The 21,545-nt window shown below is 43.5% G+C and overlaps 1 protein-coding gene across 2 annotated transcripts in view; it reads right to left on the reverse strand.

Moving 5' to 3' along the window:
* The window catches only part of ell2 (elongation factor for RNA polymerase II 2), a 42,459-nt gene that overhangs the window by 11,869 nt on the left and 9,045 nt on the right, over positions 1-21,545 (reverse strand). Inside the window, exons 2-11 of one of the 2 annotated variants that reach the window (XM_014167556.2) lie at positions 20,227-20,274; positions 19,213-19,334; positions 18,846-18,997; positions 14,707-14,966; positions 13,334-13,458; positions 13,151-13,223; positions 12,209-12,944; positions 9,776-9,836; positions 9,417-9,588; positions 3,767-3,811 (exon numbers count right to left, since the gene is read on the reverse strand). In XM_014167556.2, coding sequence (XP_014023031.1) covers positions 3,767-3,811; positions 9,417-9,588; positions 9,776-9,836; positions 12,209-12,944; positions 13,151-13,223; positions 13,334-13,458; positions 14,707-14,966; positions 18,846-18,997; positions 19,213-19,334; positions 20,227-20,274 — 1,794 coding nt within the window. The remainder of the gene's footprint in view (positions 1-3,766; positions 3,812-9,416; positions 9,589-9,775; positions 9,837-12,208; positions 12,945-13,150; positions 13,224-13,333; positions 13,459-14,706; positions 14,967-18,845; positions 18,998-19,212; positions 19,335-20,226; positions 20,275-21,545) is intronic. The other variant, XM_045705777.1, reaches the window with a different exon arrangement.

Raw genomic sequence — 21,545 nt, forward strand, 5'->3', positions numbered from 1 at the left:
CAGCCACCCAAGTCATAGACTGTTCTCTCTGCTACCGCACAGCAAGCAGTACTAGAGTGCCAAGTCTAGGTCCAAAAGACTTCTTAACCTCCCATGGCAAGGTGGGACGTTTGCGTGGCGCGAAATACAAATACCTCAAATGCTATAACTTCAATTTCTCAAACATATGACTATTTTACACCATTTTAAAGACAAGAGTCTCGTTAATCTAACCACACTGTCCGATTTCAAAAAGGCTTTACAGCGAAAGCAAAACAGATTATGTTAGGAGAGTACCCTGCCAGAAATAATCAGACACCCATTTTTCAAGCTAGCATATAATGTCACATAAACCCAAACCACAGCTAAATGCAACACTAACCTTTGATGATCTTCATCAGATGACACTCCTAGGACATTATGTTATACAATACATGCATGTTTTGTTCAATGAAGTTCATATTTATATCAAAAACCAGCTTTTTACATTAGCATGTGATGTTCAGAACTAGCATACCCCCCGCAAACTTCCGGTGAATTTACTAAATTACTCACGATTAACGTTCACAAAATACATACATTATTTTAAGAATTATAGATACAGAACTCCTTTATGCAATCGCGGTGTCAGATTTTAAAACAGCTTTTCGGCGAAAGCACATTTTGCAATATTCTGAGTAGATATCACGGCTAGCTAATTTGACACCCACCAAGTTTGGCACTCACCAAACTCAGATTTACTATAAGAAAAATTGGATTACCTTTGCTGTTCTTCGTCAGAATGCACTCCCAGGACTTCTACTTCAACAACAAATGTTGTTTTGGTTCGAAATAATCCATAGTTATATTGAAATAGCTCCGTTTTGTTCGTGCGTTGAGGTCACTATCCGAAGGGTGACGCGCGGGCGCATTTCGTGACAAAATATTCCATTACTGTACTTCGAAGCATGTCAAACGCTGTTTAAAATCAATTTTTATGCGATTTTTCTCGTAAAATAGCAATAATATTCCAACCGGGCGACGTTGTATTTGTTCAAAGAAAGAAAAACATGGAGTCCTCTCATGCACGCGCGCTCCAGTGTCAGTGTTCCCTGCCTGACCACTCACAAAACTCCTGCTGTTTTTTCGCCCCCAGAGACGTCATTCCACTTTCTGGCGCCTTCTGAGAGCCAATGAAAGCCTTAGAAAATGTCACGTTACAGCACAGCCCTAGAAGGCCAACAAATTGTCAGACAGGGCACTTCCTGCATGGAATCTTCTCAGGTTTTGACCTGCCATATGAGTTCTGTTATACTCACAGACACCATTCAAACAGTTTTAGAAACTTTAGAGTGTTTTCTATCCAAATCTACTAATTATATGCATATTCTCGTTCCTGGGTAAGAGTAGTAACCAGTTTAAATCGGGTACATTTTTTATCCGGCCGTGAAAATACTGCCCCCTAGCCCAAACAGGTTAACGCCTAAACTGTATTTCTGATCAATTTGATGTTATTTTAAATGGACAAAGAAATGTGCTTTTCTTTAAAACAAGGAATTTTCTAAGTGACCAACATTTTGAACGGTAGTGTAGCTAGCGATTAGTGTCATTGCTAATTTATACCACATGTACAGTACATTCAGGAAGTATCCAGACCCCTTGACTTTTCCCCAATTTTGTTACATTACAGCCTTATTCTAAAAGTTCCCCTCAAATCTACACACACACACACACACACACACACACACACACACACACACACAAAACGACAAAGCAAAAACGGAACTCACATTTACATAAGTATTCATACCCTTTACTCAGTACTTTGTTGAAGCACCTTTGGCAGCGATTACAGACTTCAGTCTTCGGTATGACGCGATAAGCGTATTTGGGGACTTCCATTCTTCTCTGCAGATCCTCAAGCTCTTTTAGGTTGGATGGGGAATGTCGCCGCACAGCTACTTTCAGTTCTCTCCATAGGATGTTCGATCAGGTTCAAGTCCGGGCTCCAGCTGGGCCACTCAAGGACATTCAGAGACTTGTCCCGAAGCCACTCCTGCGTTGTCTTGCCTGTGTGCTTAGGTCCGTTGTCCTGTTGGAAGGGTGAACCATCGCCTTAGTCAAGTCCTGAGCAGGTTTTCATTAAGGATCTCTGTACTTTGCTCCGTTCATCTTTCCCTCGAGCCTGACTATTCTCCCATTCCCTGCCACTGAAAAACATCCCCACAGCATGCTGCTACCACCACCATGCTTCAACATAGGGATGGTGCCAGGATTCCTCCAGACAGGACACTTGGCCTTCAGGCCAAAGAGTTCTATCTTGGTTTTATCTGACCAGAGAATCTTGTTTCTCATGGTCTTGGAGTCTTTAGGTGCATTTTGGCAAACTCCAAGCGGGCTGTCATGTGCCTTTTACTGAGGAATGGCTTCTGTCTGGCCACTCTACCATAAAGGCCTGATTGGTGAAGCTCTGTAGTGATGGTTGTCCTTCTGGAAGATTCTCCCATCTCCACAGAGCAACTCTGGAGCTCTGTCAGAGTGACCATAGGGTTCTTGGTCACCTCCCTGACCAAGGACCTTCTCCCCCGATTGCTTAGTTTGGCAAGGCGGCTAGCTCTAGGAAGAGTCTTGGTGGTTCCAAACTTCTATTTAGGAATGGAGGCCACTGGGTTCTTGGGGACCTTCAATGCTGCAGAAATGTTTTGGTACCCTTCCCCATATCTGTGCCTCAACACAATCCTCTCGGAACTCTACAGACAATTCCTTTGACCTCATGGCTTGGTTTTTGCTCTGACATGCACTGTCAACTGTGGGACCTTAAATAGACAGATGTGCCTTTCGAAATCATGCTCAATCAATTGAATTTTCCAGAGGTGAATTCCAAACAAATTGTAGAAACATGTCAAGGATGATCAATGGAAACAATATGCACCTGAGCTCAATTTCAAGTCTCATAGCGAAGGGTCTGAATACTTATGTAAAGGTAGAACTTTTTTTTACCCCTTTCTCTCCCCAATTTCGTGGAATCCAAGTGGTAGTTAATGTCTTCTCATCGCTGGAACACCTGTACGGGCTCGGGAAAGGCGAAGGTTGAGAGCCGTGCGTCCTCCGAAACACAACCCAAACAAGCCGCACTGCTTCTTGACAATGCCCACTTAACCTGGAAGCCAGCCGCACCAATGTGTCGGTGTTTCTTCCCGTACACCTGGAGACCGTGTCAGCGTGCACTGCGCCCGGCCAGCCACAGGAGTCCCTAGTGCACGATGGGACAAGGACATCCCTGATGGCCTAACCCTCCCCTAACGACGCTGGGCCAATTGTGCGCCGCCCCATGGGTCTCCCGGTCGCGGCCAGCTATGACAGAGCCTGGACTCTAACCCAGAATCTCTAGTGGTACAGCTAGCACTGCGATGCAATGCCTTAGAGTCCGGCGCCACTCGGGAGGCCCGGTATTACTTTTTTTTGTATAATTTTATAAAAATCTGTTTTCGCTGTGTCATTATGGCGTAGTGTATAGATTGACGAGCAAAAATGTTTTATTTAATACATTTTAGAATAAGGCCGTAACAAAATGTGGAAAAAGTCAAGTGGTCTGAATTACTTCCGAATGCACTAAGTGTGTAATGCAAAGACGCAAAATGGCTATCCTGCGTAGTTGCATCGCAAAAACAAGTGCTTGACCCAAAATTGGGTCTTGACGCAACTACACAAGGAAACACTATTTTGCCTAGCAAATTCAGTTTTACACACATTAGCTAGCTTATAGCTCATTGACTAAGTTTGCTATATAAATATTTGTTTTACTTACTAGTCTCACTTTGCTGTACTCTTTCACCACGTCTTCATGTACCTCCTGCAAAAGTTGAAACAACGTCGCTTTCATTTACATGAGCATGTGTTCCATTGAGACCAGACTTTAAATCTACTCTTTGGTGTAGACCTAGTTGTTATATGACCTGAGGGGTATACTACAAAGCAGGATCAATGAGGTAGCCAGCAAAATTTGCCTAAATATTCTTAATTATATATATTTTCTGAAAGACAAGCTTGAAAATTGGCATGGTATAATTGATTCAACAACCAAAAATGCATACAGTGCTTTCAGAAAGTAATCATACTAGAGGTCTTCAAGGGTCCAAAAAGTTGGACCCATTTTGAAATGGACCTGGGGCTTTCCCACCCAGACCCGATATGCATTATTAAAACATTTTGTTTATAGAGACCGAGTCGGATCCAGACCCGGTCCGATCAGAGTGCGGGAAGCAGAATAAGTATTTTAAGCTACTTTATTCAAATCGGAGTTGATAAAGCACGAGAGGGAGACAGGTGCTGCTCTAGCAGGCGGGGGAAGGGCCATACTATGAACGAGTGACACGGGGAGCAGGGTGGAAGAGACAGCAACCAACCAAGCCGACTCACGCTACAGCAGACTAATAGCTACCATACCCAGGTTATTTATCATCAAATATGATTATGTAGTATGTCTTGATTGCATCAAACTGGGAAAAGCTAGTTAAGCGAGCTAGGCTAATTGAGTCAGCAGTGCATGCACATTCTCAGCCTATAGTTTAAAATAAAAACTCAGAAAATGAATTCTTAAAAGTCCATCAGGAGAGGGAGGGTTCTAAGCTGACATATGGCATTGTTTTAAGATAGCTATATGATCCATAGTCACTACTCGATTTGGAATTTCAGGTAAAAACATTCAAATAAAATACAAAATTGTCAAATATTGCATTTTGCCTTTACTACTATATCCCAAAAAAACATTGAATAACATTCAAACAGAAAAAGATCATAAAATAAATAAGGTTTTGAAGTGTTTGTCCTATATTTAGGAGATATAAAAAAGCTCAGGAAATATATTTCTTTGATAATTTTTAACACAAAAAAAAGTCCCTTTTTCAGGACCCTGTCATTCAAAGATAATTTGTAAAAATCCAAATAACTTGACAGATCTTCATTCTAAAGGGTTTAAACACTGTTTCCCATGCTTGTTCAATGAACCATAAACAATTAATGAACGCGGAACGGTCGTTAAGACACTAACAGCTTACAGACGGTAGGCAATTAAGGTCACAGTTATGAAAACTTAGGACACTAAAGAGGCCTTTCTACTGACTCTGAAAAACAGCAAAAGAAAGATGCCCAGGGTCCCTGCTCATCTGCGTGAACATTCCTTAGGCCTGCTGCAAGGAGGCATGAGGACTGCAGACGTGGCCAGGGCAATAAATTGCAATGTCCGTACTGTGAGACGCCTAAGACAGCTCTACAGGGAGACAGAACGGACAGCGGATTGTCCTCGCATTGGCAGACCACGTGTAACAACACCTGCACAGGATCGGTACATCTGAACATCACACCTGCGGGACAGGTACAGGATGGCAACAACTGCCTGAGTTACACCAGGAACGCACAATCCCTCCATCAGTGCTCAGACTGTCCGCAATAGGGTGGACTGAGGGCTTGGAGGCCTGTTGTCAGGCAGGTCCTCACCAGACATCACCGGCAACAAACCCACCATCGCTGGACCAGACAGGACTGGCAAAAAGTGCTCTTCACTGACGAGTCGCGTTTTTGTCTCACCAGGGGTGATGTTCGGATGTGTTTATCGTCGAAGGAATGAGCGTTACACCGAGGCTCTGGAGCGGGATCGATTTGGAGGTGGAGGGTCCGTCATGGTCTGGGACGGTGTGTCACAGCATCATCGGACTGAGCTTGTCATTGCAGGAAATCAAAGCTGTGCGTTACACGGAAAATATTCTCCTCCCTCATGTGGTACCCTTCCTGCAGGTTCATCCTGACATGACCCTCCAGCATGACAATGTCACAAGCTATACTTCTCGTTCTGTGCGTGATTACCTGCAAGACAGGAATGTCAGTGTTCTGCCATGGCCAGCGAAGAGCTCGGATCTCAATCCCATTGAGCACGTCTGGGACCTGTTGGATCGGAGGGTGAGGGCCATTCCCCCCCAGAAATGTCCAGGAACTTGCAGGTGCCTTGGTGGAAGAGTGGGGTAACATCTCACAGCAAGAACTGACAAATCTGCCACAGTCCATCAGGAGGAGATCCACTGCAGTACTTAATGCAGCTGGTGGTCACACCAGATACTGACTGTAATTTTTGACCCCCCCCCTTTTGTTCAGGGACACATTATTCCATGTCTGTGGAACTTGTTCAGTCTCTCCCTCTCCATTTTATTTTTTTTATTTTTTTTAAAACATGTATTTAACCCCTTATTTTTGGCACTAAAAACAGTCTCATATACTTCCATTCATGTTTTCAACTGGTACTGGGGGACCTTCAGACAAGTCTTGAGGCCTGTGGGTGTCCGAGAGCAAGCCACTGGCTTGGCGGACTCACTAAGCACAAATGCATCTTTTGTAAATAATCTGAGTGTTGGAGTATGCCCCTGGTTATCCTTAAATTTTAAAAACAAGAAAATGGTGCTGTCTGCTTTGCTTAATAAGGAATTTTAAATGATTTATACTTTTACTTTGATACTTAAGTATATTTAAAACCAAATACTTTTACTCAAGTAGTATTTTATTGTCTGATTTACTTGAGGAACTTTCTTTTAAAAAGGCATCTATACCTTTTCTCAAGTATGACAATTGGGTACTTTTTCCACCACTGCATGTTTGTGAGAGTCTCATCAAGTTAGTAGGCGCTAAGGACGATTTTGTTAACTTATGATTGGCCAACAACAAGCTACACACCCAACGCTCATGAAAAAGCAATAGCATCAACATAAAATATCTAATTACTCTCTCATCCTCTAGTGCAGTAGTCTCGTTCGGATCTGTACGGGCCCTTCCGGACAAGTCAGTTCAAATTACACATACCTGAGGCAATCATATCAGATCCAATCCAGACCCGTGACATTTAGAATTCTGGATCCGGACTAGTTCGGATATTTTGGTAAATGTGGATCCGTGAAGACCTAATTTATACCCCTTAAATTTCACATTGTTGTTTTACAGCTTGAATTCAAAATTGATTATTTCTCTCACAGATCTCCACACAATACCCCATAACGACAAAGTGAAAACATGCAAAAAATGTTGAGCCAATTAACTGAAAATGAAATACATAAATCTAAAATTTACCTAAGTATTCACACCCCTTTGCTATGATGTTCCAAATTGAGCTCCAGTGCATCCAATTTCCTTTGATTATCTTTGAGATGTCACTACAACTTGGAGTCCACCTGTGGCCAATGCAATTGTTTAGACATGATTTAGAAAAAAAAAAACACACGTCTAATATAAAAAAAGGTTAGAGCAGAAACTATACATTGAGATCTACGGACAGTTCCTTGGACTTCAAGATAGAATTGTGATGAGGGGAAAATGTTTAAAACAATTTCTAGAATGTTGAAGTACAGTGGTATACATCATTGGGAAATTGAAATTTTTTTGGAACTACACAGACTCCGCATAGAGCTGGCCATCTGACCAAACTGAGCAACCAGGCAAGAAAGACCTTGGTCAGGGAGATAACCAAGAACACAATGACCACTCTGACAGAACTACAGAGTTCCTTGGCGGAGATGGGAGAACCTGCCAGAAGGACAATCTACAGCACTTCACCAATCTGGGCTTTATGAAAGAGTGGCAGAAGCCTGACAGAAGCCATCTGACAGAAGCCACGCCTGAGAAAAAGGCACGACTGGAGTTTGCAAAAAGGCCAGTGAAAGACTCAGATAATAAAGGCAAAAGATTATGGTCAAAAGTTTATTTGGTCGAACACAAAGCATTATGTCCGGAGAAAACCTGGCACAGCTCATCTGTCGAACATCGTCCCTACCGTGAAGCATGATGGTGGCAGCATCATTCTATAGGAATGCTTTTCAGCGGCAGGGACTGGATGGATGGCGGAAACAATAAATGGAGTCAAATACAGGCATTGACTCTTGCACCGGCTCTATGCACTCTCACTAGTCTCTACCCACACACATACTACACCGACACTCCCACACACACACTGTTGCTACTCTGTTAATTAAATATCCTGATTGCCTCGTCACTTTTACACCTACATGTATATACAGTGTAATACCTCGTACCACTGCACATTGACTCGGTACTGATACCTTGTATAGCCTCATTTTATTGCGTTAAATATTTACTAAATAAAAAAGGAAATGCTGTCTTTTTAACTCTGCATTGTTGGAAATGGACTCGTAAATAAGCATTTCACGGTAGTCTCCACCTGCTGTATTCGGCGCATGTGACCAGATCTTGATGAGATCCTGCTTCAGAATGCAAGTGACTGGGGCGAAGATTTACATTCCAACAGGAAAATGACAAAAGCATAATGAAATGGGTTTCCATGGCCGTGCAGCCACACACAAGCCTAACATCACCATGCCCAGTACAAAGTGTTGGCTGTAGTGGTGTAAATCTCACTGCCATTGGACTCTGGAGCAGTGGAAACGCATTCTCTGGAGTGATGGATCACGCTTCACCATCTGGCAGTCCGACAGATGAATCTGGTTTGGCGGATGCTAGGAGAACGCTACCTGCCCGAATGCATAGTGCCCACTGTAAAGTTTGGTGGAGGAGGAATAATGGTCTGGAGCTGTTTCGTGGTTTGAGCTAGGCCCCTTAGTTCCTGTGAAGGGAAATCTTAACGTAACAGCATACAATGACATTCTAGACGATTCTGTGCTTCCAACTTTGTGGCAACAGTTTGGGGAAGGCCCTTTCCTGTTTCAGAATGACAATGCCCCAGCGCACAAAGCGAGGTCCATACAGAAATGGTCTGTCGAGATCGGTGTGGAAGAACTTGACTGGCCTGCACAGAGCCCTGACCTCAACCCCATTGAACACCTTTGGGATGAATTGGAACAGACTGTGAGCCAGGGCTAATCGCCCAATATCAGTGCCTGACCTCACTAATGCTCGTGGCTGAATGGAAGCAAGTCCCCGCATCTCTTCCCAGAAGAGTAGAGGCTGTTTTAGCAGAAAGGGGGGGGGGACAACTCCATATTAAGGCCCATGATTTTGGAATGAGATGTTCGACAAGCAGGCGTCCACATACAGAAATACACTACATGACAAAGTATTCATGTTCAATACATTTACAACATTTCTAAAAACATGTTTTCACTTTGTCATTATGTGGCATTGTGTGTAGATGGGTTACAAAAAACAAATGTAATCCATTTTGAATTCAGGCTCTAACAACAAAATGTGGAATAAATAAAGGGGTGTGAACACTTTCTGAAGAAACTGTATCAGCTTGGAGAAAGACATGCTCAGATATCCAGGCACTGTATCCAAGTTTAGCCTTCTTAAAAATGAACCAGAAAATCAATAGTCATTTCTGGTTATTTATTGAAATTAGCTGGTTAACTCATTGAACCAGCATTGTAGTATACCCCTCAAGTTATGTGGCATAGATTGTTGTATTTTGACCTGGTGTTCTGTGGTGTAGTTTGTTATAATCTGACCTGGTACTCTTTGGTGCCAGGCGGCAGCCTCCTGCACCGAGCGTCTAGCTGGGTGAAGTGGCGTGTGATCTTCTCCACACGGGCATGCAGGATACGGTACTCCTCATACTCGGCGTTGAAGTTGTCCTTGTAAGTCTGCCTCTGGTCAATGGACACCACTGTCATGTACTTACTGTAGGGGGACAGCAGCACAGGACAGTGACCAGGAAACATTCACACACGTGCCATTCAATTAATTGTATTTGAGAGGGCTAAAAGGGGGTACCATCCCAAAAAAGGTTGATTGGCAGCAGTGGCATTCTTATGGAAGCTTCATGTTCAACATAGAACAAAGAGGATTAAGTCAGTAAAGTACTCACCATATGTAATCTGGCATCACAGTGGGGGAGGAGTCTGTGGAGTGGACTGGCCTCTTTTTGTCTGGGGAATAACAAAGACACACATCGGACAATTATTTTACATCAACTGACATCAGAACAGCTCTCTTTACTAGCCTTAAAATAATGACTCGCACCCCCTCCCCACATCATTTTTTTTGTTTGTAAAACTAACACTCGGACTTGACACTGTTCCCTTTTAATGTATTTACCTTGACTGATGTGGTTGTCCCACCCATCTTAAAATGAAATATACATCGCTCTGGATAAGAGCTCCTGCTAAATGACTGAACTGTAATGTAAATGTAAAACGAGCTATTCAAAAGTACTGGTCTTGAAACAGTTGTCAGAGTGAACCCTTGGACAGATTTCTGAGTGTGCTGCTAAGGGCGGACCAATCTTTACTTATCATAAAGACAAGGTATATCAGTGAAATTAACTCCCATGATCAGAGGTTTGTTGGCACAAATTACAGGGCACAGACACATACAGAGTAGAAAATGCTGAGCTAGAGTCCAAAGGATGAAAGAAAATTGTTTTGTAAGGTTGGATGTAGAAGAATTGGCACATAAATACTAATCAATCATCATACATACAAGTTGAAGTCGGAAGTTTACATAAAACTTAACCAAATACATTTAAACTCAGTTTTTCACAATTCATGACATTTAATCCTAGTAAAAAGTCCCTGTCTTAGGTCAGTTAGGATCACCACTTTATTTTAAGAATGTGAAATGTCAGAATAATAGTAGAGAGAATGATTTATTTCAGCTTTTATTTCTTTCATCACATTCCCAGTGGGTCAGAAGTTTACATACACTCAATTAGTACGTGGTAGCATTGCCTTCAAATTGTTTAACTTGGTTCAAACGTTTTAGGTAGCCTTCCACAAGCTTCCCACAATAAGTTGGGTGAATTTTGGCCCATTCCTCCTGACACAGCCTCCTTGCTCACACACGCTTTTTCAGTTCTGCCCACACATTTTCTATAGGATTGAGGTCAAGGCTTTGTGATGGCCACTCCAATACCTTGACTTTGTTGTCCTTTTGCCACAACTTTGGAAGTATGCTTGTGGTCATTGTCCATTTGGAAGACCCATTTGCAACCAAGCATTAACTTCCTGACTGATGTCTTGAGATGTTGCTTCAATATATCCACATCATTTTCCTTCCTTGTGATGCCATCTATTTTGTGAAGTGCACCAGTCCCTCCTGCAGCAAAGCACCCCCACAACATGATGCTGCCACCCCCGTACTTCACGGTTGGGATGGTGTTCTTCGGCTTGCAAGCCTCCCCCTTTTTCCTCCGAACATAATGACGGTCATTATGGCCAAACAGTTCTATTTTTGTTTCATTAGACCAGAGGACGTTTCTCAAAAAAGTACAATCTTTGTCCCTATGTGCAGTTGCAAACCGTAGTCTGGCTTTTTTAATGGCGGTTTTTGAGCAGTGGCTTCTTCCTTGCTGAGCGGCCTTTCAGGTTACGTCGATATAGGACTCGTTTTACTGTGGATATATACTTTTGTACCAGTTTCCTCCAGCATCTTCACAAGGTCCTTTGCTGTTGTTCTGGGATTGATTCGCACTTTTCGCACCAAAGTACGTTCATCTCTAGGAGACAGAATGTGTCTCCTTCCTGAGCGTTATGACGCGTTATGAATGTGGTACCTTCAGGCGTTTGGAAATTGCTCCCAAGGATGAACCAGACATGTGGAGGTCTACAATTTGTTTTCTGAGGTCTTGGCTGATTTCTTTTGATTTCCCCATGATGTCAAGCAAAGAGGCACTGAGTTTGAAGGTAGGCCTTGAAATACATCCACAGGTACACCTCCAACTGACTCAAATGATGTCAATTAGCCTACCAGAAGCTTCTAAAGCCATGACATAATTTTCTGGAATTTTCCAAGCTGTTTAAAAAAGGCACAGTAATCTTCTGACCCACTGGAATTGTGATACAGTGAATTATGTGAAATAATCGGTCTGTAAACAATTGTTGTAAAAATTACTTGCGTCATGCACAAAGTAGATATCCTAACCGACTTGCCAAAACTATAGTTCGTTAACAAGAAATTTGGGGAGTGGTTGAAAAACGAGTTAATGACTCCAACCTAAGTGTATGCATGTAAACTTCCGACTTCAACTGTACATACATACATACAACTCAAGTGAGAAACGTACTCCAATATGCAAGCAGCCCATCATGTTCAAAGCATGCATACACTTTGCCCTTTCCAAGCATTCACACCATCAGTGCACTTTCAATGCCTGGTTGTCTAATACAGTAGTGCATTGCTGTTATTACAAAACCATGGATTGGAATCAGGCTTTGCATGATAATGAGCAAGCACTCACACCTTTCCCTTCTTAACAAGGCTTTCAAGCATGAAGCCGAACCAAGGCATTAAGGTAGACTACCTTCGTCCGAGCAGACTGGGCTTTTGGCGGGAATGACTGGCCTTCGCCTTTCCTCCCCCTTGGCGCGGTGTCTCTTCCTGGGCCTTTGGCCGTCCTCAACCTGTACCTCTGGGGGGCTGACGCCATTGCATGTGTTGCTGCGCCCCTCCCTACACCGCTCCTTCTCTCTGCCCTTCTCTTTGTGCTTCTTTGACTTCTTGCTTCTGCTGGGAGAGGGAGGGGGGATAATGGTAGAGGAAGAGGATGATGAAGAGGAGATGGTGAGGGCTGGGTGGCTGGAGCTGGCTGGTGGCGGCATGCCGGAGCCATAGCGGTCGGCGGTCCTGCCTGGGGGGCTGGGGGTGGCTATCGGTGAGGAGGAGGGGTCCAGGCAGGTTGAGCTCTGGTCAAGGGGCAGGTCCTGGGTGCCACGGCCCTCAGGCGTGCTGGGCGAGTTGGAGTTGGAGCCCAGGCCAGGGTGATGAGACAGACGACGGCGGTGAGAAATGGACAGCTGGGAGGGAGGGGGGTGGTGGTTGAGGGGCGGGCCAGCCGTGGTGGGCCTGGCTGGGAGAGATGAGCGTTTGGGGGTGGCAGCGGCGCTGTGGTGGCTGTTGTCCCCCTTCGTGGCGCTGCGACGCTCTCTAGAGGATGAGGTGGGGGCGGCGGGTGGCCCTTGGCTGGTGACATGGGAAATGCGGGGCTTCTTGGGCATCAAGGGGTCAGTGAAGTGACTTGGTAACTCGGGCTGGCACTTCTGAAAGACACAAACAATTCAAAACACAAAAGATCTCTATTGTGAATGAGTGATAAAAGGCTATTTTTGATCTTAGTAAACATTTATTTGCATAGGCTTGAGATAAAATGTCTCTTTACAGGAGAGACCTGGTCATCAGGTTTGGCTTGTCTGTTAGCTTACACGCAGCTTTGTGTCTAACAGAGAGTGTAGAGTTGAGGCGTTACCTGTGGGGAGCCTGGGAAGCCATCTTTAGGAGGACTGCTGGAGGAAAGCGGCTCAGTGGGAAGGCCCAGTTTCCTGAGAGAGTGGGAGAACCAACTGTGAGCCGCTGCTACATAGTTACCATGAGGTTCTGCTTGCAAGAAATGCAAGGGCTGTTCAAGAGGGTGAAATGTATTGTGACCTACCGGGCCAGAATCCCATTGACCTGAACGCGGTCATCCTCAGAGTAGCCCGGCCAGTCCCTCTGCACCTCACGGTACACAAAGTCCTTCAGAGTGTACGAGTTATCTTTGGGGTTCAGGTTGGCCACCTGCGAACAAATACACCCACAAACAAGATTTCCATTTGAAAAAAAGTGCCTCCAATCATTTGGGAGCATTAAAAGCAATTCAAATACAACCGCTGGTATTACTTTTTCCCCCGAAGAGTTAGACTTTTCTTCCGTTAATGCCTGCCCTACTTTCATCTCAACCTGGGTATGAAATCACTGCATTTCAATCCAGCATCTCTGTATTCAATCACAACATTAGGCAAATCCCCAAACAACTATGAGTATTGTGTTTTCTATATACCAAGCATGGGTAGTCAGCTTACCACAGTTGCTGTTGCCAAGTAAACCAGTGAGTAGTACAGTACGTCATCTGCAATAACTAGTATAAGTGTGTCTGTGTGCTTGATTCTTGCTGTGTGATCTATGCGCGCTTGGTTCTTGCTGTGTGTGTGTCTAATAAGACTAATGGCTTTAATGTATGGCTGCTTGGTTCTTGCTGTGTTCAGTAATTGTGAATGAAGGTCTTTGTACTACAGGGAATTGGTCTCCTAGACTGATTTGCATTCAGTGTTTAATGCCTAAGAAGGGTGAGGGGTCCTAAGGGTAAACAGGATCATTTGTCGTCTCATACACAGTGCTGCCAATTACTCATACTTGACATAAATAGCTAGGAACCCCCCCCCAGTTTCATATGAAACCAATAATAAGGTACCATTCTCCCTCTTCCTTGTTTTAGGGTTCTACCCCCCCTCTCGTTGTTGTTGCAGGATGCTAGCTATAATGTTTGCAGAGTTGTAACCAAACTTGTTGCAGGCTGCTAGTCTTAGTCTTACTTGTTGCAGAGGTACTAGCCTCAAAGAATCTGCATGGTCAATCTGGCGTCTGCAGTGGCGTACAGCATTTACTGCGATACGGCCTCTGCAGAAGGCAGGGCATTCATACTTCTTGCGCTTCGCAGAGCAGTTGTGAAGGAAGTGAGTTTGTGTTGATACTGGCCCCCACCTACCGTTAACCAATCATGTCAATGCGGAGCAAGCCCTCCACATTGTTACAAAATTTGGAAGGCGCACAGCAATGCGGAGCTCAATTTTGGCCTCTGCATGCCTCAATTACATCACACCCTCTATACGGAGCATCCAACCACATTTCCGGACCAAGCATAAATTGGCTTCTAGTCTTGTTGCAGGGCGCTAGCCTTATCCTTACTTGTTGCAGGGCGCTAGCCTTATCCTTACTTGTTGCAGGGCGCTAGCCTTATCCTTACTTGTTGCAGGGCGCTAGTCTTACTTGTTGCAGGGTGCTCCCAAGAGAGCTGCGGTCCTTCTGACTGACCCCGTCCCGCTGCAGCCTGGCCAGTAGCTCCAGCTTCTTGTAGGAGCGCAACGCCAGCAGGTGGACAAGGCGGTCACGGTATGGGCGCTGGGAAACCGGGTTGTTGGCAAGGCACTTGCGGATGGTCTTGGCTGGGTTGATAGGGGTGGAGCGTTTGCGCTCTGCGACTGGTTCAGAGCCTGACGGCGCTGGCTTGCGGATCTGGACTTTCTTACCTGAGGTTAGAGAGGGGCGAAGGAGGTGACACTGAGAAAAATGGCACACCATCTGCCCAAAACCAATATCCGTTGAGACCATGGCATTATGGAACCTAAGAACTCCACAATCCATTTATTTGATCATTTGTTTCTCTGATACTTAAATGAATCAGTTAAATGTTGTATTGCTTACCTCAATTGAGTTTACAGCAGAAACGGCACTAGCAGCTTAGTCACTAACTAAAACGTTTTATTATTAATATGACAACATAATGTTATTGAACACTGACTGAAAGATGAGTACGAAAGCCAGCAGGCACTTGGAGCACTAGAGCAGGGATAAATCAATTACATTCAGCAGCAGGCAGATTTTTTTCTTGAGCGGATGGTTGGTCAAATTGAAAGTCCAAACAGATATACACTAAACAAAAATATAAACACAATTTTTACACAATTTTTGAGTGGCCATTATTGTTTCCAGCACAAAGTACACCTGTGTAATGATCATGCTGTTTAATCAGCTTCTTGATATGCCACACCTGTCAAGTGGATTATCTTGGTGAAGGAGAAACGCTCACTAACAGGGATAAACATATTAGTGAACAACATTTTAGGGAAATAACCTTTGTATGTATGGAACATTTCTGGGAGCTTTAATCTTAGCTCATGAAACATGGGACCAACACTTTACATGCTGTGTTTATATTTTCGTTAAGTATAATATGACAAACTATTTCAAATATTGCTTACATTTGCATAAGATCATGTATCTCGCTATGTATCTCGCTATTATGCGTGGGAATACTTGAACATATTTCCAAAATTAAAATCACTTGGAGATGATTCCCTGGTGTTTTTACAGTCTTGTGATAAATATTTTTAAATGCTCAGAGTTATTTGTTGTTGGGCCAAATAAAACCACCTGCGGGCCAAATTCAGCCCAGGTGCTGCCAGTTGGGGTACCCTGCCCTAAAGAGGCAAAGTTGCTACTTAACTATTGTGTGTTCGGGAACTGTATGTGGACTGAATTTGAACTGACTGTACGTTACTAGTACAAGATACATCATAGAAGCCTGATTTGGAGAGACTTTGAGTTCCCAATGTAAAAGTCAATGTCATTAAGAGGATCCAGAGAATCTGGCCCCCAGCTCATAAGTCGTCTGATTAGTCAGGATGCCTTGACATTTCTCCATAATGCTCTCCAGCGATTATGAAATTCTAAAGCGCTCTACAAGATTAAAGGTTAGAGAGAAACGTGTACCCTCGTCTGCCGCCTCCTCCAGGCAAATGCTGATAGAGATCTCTCGCAGTCTATGTGCACAAACCACACATCAATTTTGCTGTCTCAAGTCCTGGTGAGAGACTGAAGTAGGTGAGTTGCTTGCGTCAGCTGCTAATCAGCTTTGCTTTCAGCGCTGGCCAGCCTAGTGACTTTACATGGGAGACAAAAACACAGCTACCCATCACAGCAGCTCTGTTGGCATGCTATCAGAATGATAGCTTCTGCCATGACATGCATCAAATTAAATTTGATAGGTCACATACACATACTTGGCAGATGTTATTGCGGGTGTAGCGAAAGCTTGTGTTCCTAGCTCCAACAGTGCAGTAGTATCTAACAATTCACAACAATGTGACCAATAAAACTTGATGCATGTCATTCAAACCAACAGACCTGCCGTGTCGTGTAGCAGTGATGTGTGTTTATGATTTCACTTTGGCGTACTAAACTCTGAATGGTATCAAGTAAATGGGTCTCCCATTTAAGACAAACATTGCATAAGGCCCCAGGCCAACATACATAACAGACAAAGCCTAAACAAACTAAATAAATGAAGGTTAGGGCTAATTTTGCACATGTTAATAGGAGTGCTTCTACTGAGCCAGCTGTTACATGCCCAAACTCCACCCATTTCTTCTGCTCCGCTCTCAGTTTCCATCTGGGACACAATATGCAAATTAATCCCCACGGGCAGAAACTAGACCGAAAGAGGGTTGGTTTAACTGACTTTTCAAGTTTGAGAGTACGGAGACCAAAGATTTCATGGATTCCTGCAGTTAAAGATGCAGTATCCAGCCATTTCCTGGTTGCTAAAATTCTAATAATTTGCCTAATTTCAGTTTGTGAAAAAACAAGCTAGTGTAGAGAATCATTGTACCATCTAAACTGCTATGAAATACATTTTCCATAAGCAAAAATATTGTACTTTCAGCTGTTTGAGGCTGGTGTACAACACCAAAAGTGAAAGATGCAAAAACAAAACTTGAGAATGGGAAGCATATAAATAGCATACATAGAACAGATCTACCACTTCTTAGACTTGCTTTCATTGAGAATGACATTTCTAAAAACACATCTGTAAATTTGGTCAGGTCACCTAAAAACATACATATTGCAGCATTAAATATAGTTCCAGACCAGCCCTAGACATAAAAACCCTCCCAGCAAAGACGCAAATCTGCTTACTGTGAGAAAACATGCAATGCCATGTTAAATAAACAATACCAATTCATGTAGATATCGGGAACTCTATTTCTATTAGAAACCGTGGACAAGCCCTGAACATCTCACCCTTTACGAACGTTACTATACGATCGTCTAAACTGTAACGCCTATTCAGACAAACTTGTAGATGCTGTGTTTTGCGCAATCATGTGCAATGGCAAGATTTGATCCTGTATTTTAGGCTTATCCCGTAATGAGAATTACACCAAAAATTAAAGCAATTGTCTGATGATGGTGCTGGACCATGTGGCATAATGAAAAGGGAACAGTTTGATGAAAAATCTTTCAATAAAAAAAAGTTTCAAATCCAGGCATGTCACATAATTGCGTAAAACACAAGGCACTAAAATTATAATCACATACAAAGAAGCTTATGGGGCACACTGCCTTTTAGAATAACATAACTGGTGGCAAATGGGCCATTTGGGTGACATCAAATCTATGTTGTTGCATGGCGCCTGAAGAAAAACTCTGCCAGTGAAACTCAGTTTATGGCCCACTGCTGTGGGAGAACTCCATCCACTCCCAGGCAAGTGGAGGTCGATTTTGCATGGCTAGTTACAGCAGCAGTGAGCTGTTACGAGGGAAAAGGAGACAGAGAATGTGCAGCGTATCGCCACCGGCAAAACGGGATGAGAGAGCCAAATTAGATTAGCCCGAGATTTACTTTCCCTTTTCCACATGGCCGACCTTAATCCAGTCGCAGTGTATTAGAAATAGAAAGGCAAGACAATTGGTTTGGCTGTAGACCAGTGTTGTCGTTAAATAAGAACTATTTGCAGAGTGCGACTAACCCAGATATGGCTGTGGTGGCAGACAGTGACAATACTCATAAGTGAGTGTTTCCCCTATATTCATTTAGGAGTGGTGACCAAACGCTGCTCAATTGTTGCCACCGCTGCAAAAAAATACGTAATTATATCTATCTGCCGAGACGCGCTTTTAAATGGATAGTTGTTCAATGATAGGAAGTCTATGGGAACAGCTAGCATGTCAGTGGACTACTGCTAGCTTTCAAAATGAGTCCTTTTTGGCTAACCACGGCAGTCAACAAGCTAATCAGCTACCTAGCTGGCTTTCTAGCACATTTACTAATTTGTTCGTAAACAATTAACAAGCAAGTTAACTACCACACGTTCTTGTCAAACTGTCAGTAGCTAGCAAGCAACAAGATATGCCAAATAGGTCTAAAAACCACTTACATCTGATTTATATGCATTCAGACAAGTCGCATGGCCAGGAATCAGATTTGTATCCAATTTCAAACCACCTACGAATTTGGAGTGGAGTCACTTCAAACTGCCAATGTGAACAAGCCTTAATGGGCTGGACACAAAGGGCTTAGTCAGGCGAAAACAACGGAAATGTGGGCTTAAATGGATGGAACTTGCCTTTGAACTGGCCTCCAGGCTTGAGGACTTTGGTCCCATCCTCCTCGGCCAGCGTCATGCGCTCCCGAGTCACCTGGTAGGAGTCGTTAGTGGCACACAACGTGACTTTGTCTTGAACCACCCCCAAGGACACCAGGTGGGGGGTTCCCGAACTGGAGAGGACAGGGAGGGGGTTGGAGGTGGGGATTTCAGTCATACAGCACAGGGTTTCTCAACATGGACCCATCTCAATTCAACCAATTACTCATTAACAAGGCTCAATGACATCAAATTCTGACACCAGAGTGACAATTATTTCAGTTAACTAACCAGCTTACAACAATTAGCAAGCATTGCCACGTTTGGTTTCATTCCAGAGGGTGCTTACCTGGACACATATTGTTGGATGCACTCAAAGCTTCCCTGAGGGTTGTCCTTGCCCACGTTGGACAGGTAGAAGTCAAAGTTCTGAGATCCATCTGGAGAGTCAGTCCTTGGGATCTTAATACGCTGCGAGGTTCACATCAAAAGGAAATCAATTAATACAAAAACATTATTCATCAACCACAGAAAACAAGGAGCGTCTCCCTCTTCCCTATATGCATGAAACTGCCAGGAGTGACGGTATTTATTGCACAGAGGTACTCGATCATTCTGAAGGGAAATGGGATTTCATTTTCCTCTACTGCTATAGTGCCGGAAGAATAGATTTTGCTCATATTTGAATGTGACAGAGTCAGTCATGCCAAATAGCAAACCATCTGTAAAAAACACTCAACTGGGTCTAATTTCTCAAGGTCTCGTAACATTAACACTTTACAGTGATGTTCAGTGTGTTGCATCTGTCAATATAGACTGATCTGAGCGGTGGGATCTGAGACTAATGAGAACGTGAGCTTGCATGGCACAAGCAGATTTTCGAGGTCTGAGTTGCTAGGTGTGCGTGTGTGTGTGTGTGTGTGTGTGTGTGTGTGTGTGTGTGTGTGTGTGTGTGTGCGTGTGTGTGTTCCCTCTGCTCTGGGCCCAGCTGCAGACTGCCAGAGAAGTATTTATAGATATTGAGACATTGGAGAGTTCAACTATTCATAGTGTACAGCCCAGGTAGTCAGGGGTTAACCAGATGCTTTCAGAAGGGTGGAAAGAGTTAGGCCACAAGCCTCTAAATACAACTCGTAGCTTAACAAATATATATTTCATTGAAACCAACACAAAAACATTGGGTCTACACCAGCTAGGGTAGGAATTGTATTTAATGTATATACCACCAGCGCTCAAATGATAGGTTGCTTAAGTCTTCAATAATGGTTGCATTAAAATTTGTTTACCCCCCACAGGGTTGACCCATAACTAGTACTGTAGCTCTCAAGTCAAAAATGAAGAATTGACATGTGAACATACTTACCCCTTGGAGTCCCTTGAATTGCATTGTTGGCCGCAAGGACGTTACATTCTGAAAAAAAAAGAGGGAAGGGATTAGACTACACATTTTCAATATAAGCATTGATTGTAAGTTGTTCCATCATAACAATAATGTGAATGTCACTCAGTTACAACTGGACTAAAACTGACATGTGGTTGAGAAGAAAAAAAACCCAGAGCTGTTTCTCATTAAGTGACAAAAGCAGGCCATTCTGTCAACCAGTCACAGCTCATATGCTATTGGTAAGCATATAGTGTTTCATCTGGCAAATCAACTAGCTAAGAAGCTAGCTAGCAAAAGCATGTTTAGTTTCATGAATTTGCAATGAGCAAAAAGTGCAGTAAGAGTAGGAATATGAAACTCCCTCTTATGTTGAAAGCAGTGTAAATAATAGGCATCTCAGACAAAATGGTCACATATCAGCATTACCGAGTATTCAGACCATGACTTTTTCCACTTTGTGTTAGGTTACAGCCTTATTCTAAAATTGATCACATTTTTCCCACCCTCATCAACATACACACAATACCCCATAACGACAAAGCAAAAAACAGGATGAGACATTTTTGCTAGTTTATCAAATAAAAAACACAGAAATATTACAATTTACATAAGTATTCAGACCATTTACTCAGTACAAGCTTGGCACACCTGTATTTGAGGAGTTCGTCCCATTCTTCTCTGCAGATCCTCTCAAGCTGTCAGGTTGGATGGGGAGCATTGCTACACAGCCATTTTCAGGTCTCTCCAGAGATGCTCGATCGGGTTCAGGTCCGGGCGCTGGCTGGGCCACTCAGACTTGTCCCAAAGCCACTCCTGCGTTGTCTTGGCTGTGTGCGTAGGATCGTTGTCCTGTTGGAAGGTGAACTTTCACCCCAGTCTGAGGTCCTGAGCAGGTTATCAAGGATCTCTGTACTTTGCTCCGTTTATCTTTCCCTCAATCATGACTAGTCTCCCAGTCCCTGCCGCTGAAAAGCATCCCCAAAGCATGATGTTGCCACCACCATGCTTCACCGTAGAGATGGTACCAGGTTTCCTCCAGAAGTGACGCTTGGCATTCAGGCCAAAGAGTTCAATATTGGTTTCATCAGACCAAATAATCTTGTTTCTCATGGTCTGAAAGTCTTGGGAAGAGTCTTGGTGGTTCCAAACTTCTTCCATTTAAGATTGTTGGACTCCAATCAAGTTGTAGAAACATCTCAAGGGTGATCAATGGAAACAGGATACTTAGGTAATACATTTGCAAAGATTTCTATAAACCTGTTTGCTGAAGATTTATTTTTATTTCATCCATTTTAGAA

The sequence above is a fragment of the Salmo salar genome, chromosome ssa22 (assembly GCF_905237065.1).
Source record: "Salmo salar chromosome ssa22, Ssal_v3.1, whole genome shotgun sequence".
Classification (NCBI taxonomy): Eukaryota; Metazoa; Chordata; class Actinopteri; order Salmoniformes; family Salmonidae; genus Salmo; species Salmo salar.